General features: G+C 48.6%; 2 protein-coding genes across 3 annotated transcripts in view; both read right to left on the bottom strand.

The window, feature by feature from the left end:
• LOC122367575 overlaps nt 1-5,622 on the bottom strand; it is a 47,720-nt gene extending 42,098 nt beyond the window's left edge. For both annotated transcript variants that reach the window (XR_006254077.1, XM_043340808.1), the window contains exon 1: nt 5,227-5,622. The gene's annotated coding sequence lies outside the window, so the exon portion shown is untranslated. The remainder of the gene's footprint in view (nt 1-5,226) is intronic.
• An 897-nt stretch (nt 5,623-6,519) lies between these two features.
• On the bottom strand, nt 6,520-7,808 carry LOC122367578 (sperm flagellar protein 1-like). Its single transcript, XM_043340811.1, has one exon. The coding sequence runs from the start codon at nt 7,556-7,558 to the stop codon at nt 6,689-6,691; it is 870 nt and encodes a 289-aa protein (XP_043196746.1). The 5' UTR covers nt 7,559-7,808; the 3' UTR covers nt 6,520-6,688.
• Between the last annotated feature and the right edge of the window lie 309 nt (nt 7,809-8,117).

Here is an 8,117-nt window from a genome sequence, read left to right on the forward strand (position 1 = left end):
GTTAGGGTATGCTCGAGATTCCACGCCATGTGATATTTCGAGTCCTCAATGGCATCGAATCTGTTTTCCGGCGTGACGCAGGCACTGAAGGCCATGTAAACCGCATGCTAGATCGATTTGAGGTCATTACATCATGTCATCCGGAGGTAGCAGTCACACAGAGCTCCCGTGTCAGCAGGTCAGCAGTCACTCAGCGCTCAGCCCACTCAGCGGTCAGCAGGTCAGCAGTCACTCAGAGCTCCCGCGTCAGCAGGTCAGCAGTCACTCAGCACTCAGCCCACTCAGCAGGCCAGCAGGTCAGCAGTCATACAGAGCTCCCACACCAGCAGGTCAACAGTCACACAGAGCTCCCACACCAGCAGGTCAGCAGCCGGCGGTGAGAGGACCAGGTGCGGGGACACTCCACCACTTTGGGCGAGATAATGAGACCGTCCCGCCTCTCCTCTCGAGGAAAATGGCTCGGCGGCGGCAATCACGCAGATTGGCGGCGTTAGAGTGCCGCGTGATGACGGTTTAAAGAGCGGACGGCAGGGCAGTGACGGTGGGACTCGGTCGGTGCTGCTCCACATACAGCACTGGGTCGTGCAGCTGGAGGAGGAAGTGCTGAGGGTGGCGTCTTTGCAGCGTTTGGTACGGTAATGCTGCTAATTATCAATGAGTGTTTGGATTGTCTGAAGTAAACTTTGAATGGGTAAACCAACGAATTCTTACGCTGTTTTCCGCTTTCCATTTGTTAAAGAAAAATGTCGAACTAAAACATCGCTATGCAATCAACGGCAACGCAGTTATAAAAATGTACTAATTCACCTTAGCTTAGAAAGCAATAAGGTATAAATTGGCGCAGACAAAGACTTCAATCGGGCTGCAAAACTTATATCCGCTGCTAAAAGCGTCGAACGTTACACGTCTTGTCTTGGACATGATGAGCAACAGCAGCCATGCGTCCTCACCTACCCGGCTCCGAAAAATTGTTGATATGTGTATAAGAGATGCATTTCGAATCAATCCAAGGAGGCCGAGATCCAAGGCGGCCAAGAAATTGCAGGAAGAGACCGGAGCGTATATGATTTCTCGCTAAAGCTCGCCATGCATTAGCGCAGCATGTAGTCACTGCCCTGGCTCTCCAAGGTCCGTTATTTGAGAATCAATGTCAGAATACATTATACCGCGACCCAGATTCCACAAAACATTTGTTCAGATGCAAAACATCTATCAAGCTCTGCACCAAGAAACGCACAAAGAACTGAGCTGCATCCATGTTCCAAGAACAGTTTCGGCCAGAGATATGCCAATGCAAAACTGTCTGCACCATATACGTTTTACTTACATCCAAGCAAGGCATCTCAGAAGCCGCACAATTTTGGTCATGACATCCCCTTTGACTCGACGACCTGCATTACCAGACTCATGTTAGAGTCAATGCAGACCTCATTTCGGCCGCTTCACCGCTCCTCGGTCTGCAGTTCGAGGCAGCTGGAGCGGGGAGCTGTCTCGATATGCATCTAGGCGTGAATAACTCCTCAGAGCAGCTTCAATGTCTGATTATCATTCTCCACTGGAAACAGTGGCCGTGCTAGCTAGTCTAAGGTCAGAGCTAGGTCAAAGGCACTGTGCAAAATATGGTATTCTATGAAACGGCATATCGATCGTGATTATCGATATTCACAGAGATTGTTAACCCGCGCCCCGTTGGGCTCTGCCGAGCAACGCGCCCTGTTGGGGGGGGGGGGGCATTTTGCCCCCCCCCCTAAGATCTCGAGAACCACGCAACCTAGCGACAAGCGGCAAACGGTGTTGGATAGCCCTATCAGGGAACTACCTTGTGACCCAATTTTATTGACCTAGGTCAAACCGATGACGTCACAGGTCAGGTCAAAGGTCCAATTTTCACCGTTTACAGGCATTTCAAGAAATGCGTTGTAAAATCGAGTAAAATGCATTTCATTGAAAATCATCGATGGGGAAATGTTCTTCAAACACATATTTTGCTAGTTGAGGTCACTGATACCAGGTCAGGTCACAGAGGTCAGGTCACTGGGGGGTCACAATATGAAAGTGTCGTGTGATACATGTTTTATGGTCCATTTTACATGACAAATGCGATTATGTGGGTCAGGCAGCCTTTGGGGACAGCTTAGGTCACGTTTTGGTCAAGTTCAGGTCAAGGTCAGGTCAAGGTCAGGTTAAATTAGGTCAAATTTCAAAGTTAATATTTTTGCATAAAATGGGTATCGAATCGATGCAGCTCGTCACGGGGAGTTCAATGGTGGTCTTTGTTTTGCCGTACGTGGTCTAGAATCGCTAAAAATTGAGTTCAAAAATTTGACGTCATCATTTTTGAACAGTTTTTTCGCTATAACTTGGCCAAAAAACGAGATATCGATCTGAAATTTGGTATGTATATAGAAGAGCGCAGGGACTATCACATGTATACCGATTTTTCGAAATTCGAAAAAAAAATGATTTTTTTAGTTTTCCTAAAAAAATCAATTTTTTGAATTTTTTGGGGTCAAAAATACAAAATTTTGAAAATCCGAATAGCAGTTTTGTAGCGCCACTTTTTGTCTACTAGACCATATAGAGAACTTTGAAATTGCTTGAAACCTGTAGATTTGGTGAGCGTTTCAAGATTGCATGTTTTTTGCTCATTTTTGCTCGAACATGACCTCAGTGTTTGACCTCAATAACTCCTGACCTAAGGTGACCTAAGACTTGAAATTTGGTGTGAAGGTGTCAAATTGATGCCCGGGAAGGTACTGAAAATTTGGCGGCGCTGCGCGCCGCCGTTTTCTTGCTATTCAAGAAAAACCACAGGGGGGGGGGGCAAAATGGCCCCCAACGGGGCGAGGGTTAAGATTCGGGCGAAAGACGCAAGGGCCGAGATGGGTGTATCGGTAGAAAATTAACCGATGCTGTTATATTGGCGTTTAAAGCCGTCGATAAAGGTACAATACACATAGCACAATATAAATAGGTAGATTCATCTTACGAATATTCAGGGATAATTAGCTGAGTAATTTTTGGAACTTATTTTTACTTATTTAGTTATTTACGCGTAGTTGGACAAAACACTTCAACGTAGAAGCAATAATTAAAAGGATATTTGCTATGCTGTATGTGCATTGCAATTAAAATAAACGTTAACTAATTATTAAAACTTTTGACGTTTTCAGATAACCCGGCCGGGCCCGGGGGGTAATCCCAACCACCGCAGCCCGGGGGGGCGTTTTTCGCCCCCCCTGTCTAACTCCGTAAATAAGAGAGCTACGGAAACAAAAGCGATACCAAACGAAAGGTCCTTACGAGACGATTCTAATGCACCTAAAATTTTTGACCTCAGGTCAATTTTCAAGGTCAGAGGTCAAGGTCAAAGGCCAAAACCGGCACATGTGTAGTGATCTCAAAGTAAGCCTTCTAGAGGACGGCAGGCTGCATCAAACCGGCAAAATTGGGTGTCAAACGAAAGAAGAGAATCTGAGGATTCTGAAAATGTGCTCTAAATCAAAGGTCAAGGTCAAGGTCACGCTCAAAATTGACCTCAAACTTGGCACTTTTTCGCACATCTTGCGTGCTAACTTCCAAGATGTTTTGAAATGTTTTGAGGCTTATCAGTTCCCTATTTGTGGTTCATCTTACGATACAAAGCTGCTCAAAGGTCAAGGTCACAGAAGAGTATCCCTGCTAGAGGCTATTTCACTTATTAAGTTAGTAATAATAAATAAGACAATTTTACCATCCGGAAGCTCTAAATGAAGGCTTAGAGGAAAATAGATGCCAGATTCGTGATCAGCGGGTACAAATCCATCATAAACGACCTTTCATGTGTCAAGGTCAACCAGAGGTCATTCGAGGTCACATGAGGTCAACATGAAACTTGACCTTTTCCGAACAAAATATATATCATTCGACGCGGCTTGACAAGGCGAATGCGATGGTACCACTGCCGTAGCTCTAGGACCATTTTTGTCGAAGTTATTTGCGAAAAACTAAAACCACATTTCGGGGTCGTTGACCTGACCTCTGACCTCAGGTCACCAAAACTATTTTTCTATTTTTCTCTAGGTCAAACGCTACACAGCCGTGCTCGTAATTTGTCTTTATCTCTAAAACTCTATTTTTAGCAGCTATTTGAAGTTTGCGTCTGTGACGCCGAAGTTTACCGTGCAGGGGTCTAGAAAAATGGACCTTGTGACGTCATCAAGGGGGCTAGGTCCAAATTTTTTACTTCAGAAGATGTCAAATTGATGGGAGAAAAGGTACTGAAAGTTTCGCCTTCCTATCCCTAAGCGTTCGGGAGTTATCGCAAATATTCGCCAGGGGGGGCGAAAAACGCCCCCCCCCGGGCCCGCGAGGGATAAGGGATTATTACTTTAGGCAGTAACTAAAGGCTCATTTGTTGACTGTATGTCATTTGTAGGTCACAACCTGAACGGAAGCCAAGTGTTCAACGCCACTAGCATTGACTTCCAGATTAAATCGCGTAATGCCCAAAACCAATACCAGTGCCAGCTCCTTTCATTTCATCGAAGAGTCGAACTTTCCTCGGACACAATTAAACGATATCACCGCATTGCAACAACAATCGGAAATACCACAGCAGCTATGCCATTCGCGACGACTGACCCCGACTGCAAAAATCCTCTTGTCAAACACGTTTTCGTCTGTGCCTTTTTAGCTGCCCCGTTAGCCGAAATTCCAGAGACTCGGCACAAGGAGTGGCATTATGCCGGGAACCGGTGGGGAGATGGAGGGGAGCAGGGGGGGGGGCAGCGACAGACTCCGAACTCCGAAGGCTATGGTAACTTGATCTCGCACCGAACACCGAGCCGCGATTCTCGAGATATCAGACCGAGAGGGATCATGTGTGAGTCATGAAGACGGCCGATTTACAGGAGATAGGGATGAGATCAGGGTCGCGCAGTCGGGTGATAGAAGAAATAAACACAGATGTAACTAAATATCACCTTGCATTGGATGCCTGTAAGAGACGTCTAAAAGAAAACAAATGACCAAATCTTCATATTGATATGACGTGCATGCGATTTGTGATTCTAGGACGCCAGGACTTCAGAGGTCATCAGCGGGGCTTCAATTGAAAAAAAAAAACTAGATAACGATAATGTGTTACGAGCACGTACTACGCTACGAGCTCAAGTTACGGGCAGGACCTGCCAGTGACACCGTAATATCAGAGTCCGTAATGTTGGGATGAAGATCGTGCCTTACCTCACTCGGCTCGTCACTTCTTGTTCTGTAGCTCCTCTTCCGTTCGCCAGTCCACCCAAACACTCAGTCCATCCAAATACACCAGTCCTGATGTCCAATGATCTCTACCACTCCTATTCCACTCTCACTGGCGTCTTCCTCGTCTGGCTATTCCCGATCAATGACCATGGACACCCTCTCCGATCACATCCGAGCGTCCACCGTCGTCTTCCTGAGTCCCTCTCTCTCCTCCAGGACCGGTCTTGGCCTCTCCAAACGCACACGCACTCTCCAACGCGACTGGCTGGCCGTTCAAGGGACCGGCCCAGGACGGACGAGCGAGCGAGCGAGCGGCCCGCGCGGCTGCCGGCGGCGGGGGCGGAGTCTCCTCGACTGCGGCCGGCGCCGCGGTTCGGAACGCCTCGAGGAGGGATCCGCCAGGTGGCGCCACGAGGCCGGCTGAGGAGCGAGGGCTGGTCAAGGCGTTTATACGGTGATGCCGATTTGGTAGTGTCTGTAGTGACAAGTCGATTACGATGAACTGCCGACGCTTACGTGGAACGTTGTGTGAGGAGTCCAATGAATACGTAAGGGATGAACTATGACTCATAACGGAAGAGAGCTCTAGCCAAACTAATAAATTACTAATACCTAAATTCAAGTCAATAGTAATTTTCACGACGGCCATCTGGTACACATTTGGTGCACATCTGGTACAGATTAGGTGCAGATCTGGTCAAATCAGGTTCAGTGTGTCTCTTAGCAGCTATCAGCTAGGGTTGCACTAATTGCTTATATGCCTGCTTTGTCATATGATCAGAGAGCATCATCGATTAAAACACTGAAATTCATAAAATGAAGATATTTGCTGTAAAAGAAATTAGGTGCAGATTTGGTCAAATCAGGTGCATTCGCCGGATAGCCCGTCGTGAAAACGGCTAATAACTCCCAAATATTCTTGAAGATGTAATGCCAGTCCGATCAAAATTTAGGCGAGCGTCGAGGGAGCCAATTAGATCGCCATGTCGAAGGGTTCCGAATTCCGATTCTTTCACTTCTAACGATGATTCTGTCGAGTGTTCGGTCGTCACGGAAGTTTTAAGCAATCAAGTGTGACACCCTCGACTGCTTAACTGCGGCTGTCTGCGGGCTGCGAAGTCCGGGATTCATGTGAAGCGATCGATGGGAGTAATTCAAATCGGCACGTAGATATGACAAACACAGCGGACAGGACTTGGGGACCCGATCTGTAGTATAGCAACGCGATAAAATGCCGTTATTAAATCTGACAGCAAAGAAAAATGAAGTCAGGAATACGCCTCAAGTTTGTTATTGAATGATGAAATATTTTTCATTATCCACACACATCGCTTTTCAACACAGCATGACAATCACCGTTGCAGTTGCAGTAGTTCATCGACCGGGCGCATCGGACTCTCACCAGCCTCCACTGTCCGTTGACCGTTCTTGACCTCGAGACGGGTCACTCGGGCTCACCGCCGCCCAGCTGTCGCAGCTGATCGTCCCGCAGCTGCAGCAGCTGCTCCAGCTTACAGCAACGGGCCTTTAGCACGGCAATCTGCTCAGTCTGTTCAATGACCAGCTGCCGAAGTCGGTTCCTCTCAGCCGTTTGGGCGTGCGTGCCGATTGCTGGTGCCGTAGTCGGAGAGGATTTTGGCGTGAGTCTGCTCCTCCCTCGCCTGGCCAGCTCGGCAGGGGAGCCTGGTGTTGGTCCGCCGCGGGCTACCCCGATCCGCTTCACGGGAATCTGTGAGACGGGGACGGGGGCGGAGGTAGCGACGGGCGCGACGGCCGGCCGGCGAGAGCTGTCCGTCTCCGCCGCTAGAGGCGCTGTCGGCGGCAGGCCGGGAGAGTCCGGCTGGTCGGGCGTCGCGCCGTCCGCTGGATTTTCTCTTGGAGAGACGTCCGTCTGAGACAACTCTAGTCGCTCTGACGTCGGAGGAGTCGCCGACTGGTTCACAGAGCAGGAGTCGTTGAGCTCTCGGCCGTCAGACTCTTCGAGTTTCGTTTTCAGCAGGTAGAGGAGCTTCTCAATGGCACCGGGCTTGGCCTGGACCAGCCAGTCCGTGTTGACATCACTCGGTCTGATGCCGAACTTCGGCAGCACCTTCCTCCAGAGCAGGTCCCAGTTCTGGCGCTTCTGCTTCACGCTGTTGGCCGGGATGTAGTTGTGAAGCTCGATCAGGCGAGGTACGAAGTACTGTACCACCTCTGCGAACATACAGCCATCAGAGAAATCCCTGTGGATGTTACGCCGAGGACGCGATAGAGGAATGTCGTCCACCCACACATACACTTCCTCAAACTGGGCACGCTCCAACTCGTCTTGCATGGTGGTCGGCTGGTCGTTAATTCAATACAGTATCTTCCTTGATCGTAACAATAACTCTACTCAAAATATGTGCGAACGGATGCAACCTTTTCATAAATTGGAGACGGCAATTCTAGATAATTGGCGGCTTGCATGTTACGAACTTACGGCAAATCGCAGCCAACGCAGATCCAACATAGGGCCTTGGATCCAACGCAGCCACCGACACAACACACAACAGTATATAGGGCCTTGCACACAACACCCTTGACAACACAGACAGTTGCTTGGCGCAGTTTAATTTTCTGGAATTCTGTCTCGGGCTTTTCACGGTATCACACCTCTGTCGTAATGAGCCGAATGAGCCAGTCATGCGAGAGCACGATGCGTCTCGATTGAAGATCCAGCAGTCCACCGTTTCCCAGCTACTGAACGACGATGGCCAATATGCTTCCGCTTACCACAGAAATTCAGTAATTGAAAGAAATTGAAGATAGCCCCTCCTCATCATGATTAGCACGCAATGAATAGGGTTGCCAAGTCCCGTGTCTCTAGGGGATTTTTTTTCACCGCGAGGTGC

Source organism: Amphibalanus amphitrite, unplaced genomic scaffold (genome assembly GCF_019059575.1).
Source record: "Amphibalanus amphitrite isolate SeventyFive unplaced genomic scaffold, NRLGWU_Aamphi_draft 000878F_arrow, whole genome shotgun sequence".
Classification (NCBI taxonomy): Eukaryota; Metazoa; Arthropoda; class Thecostraca; order Balanomorpha; family Balanidae; genus Amphibalanus; species Amphibalanus amphitrite.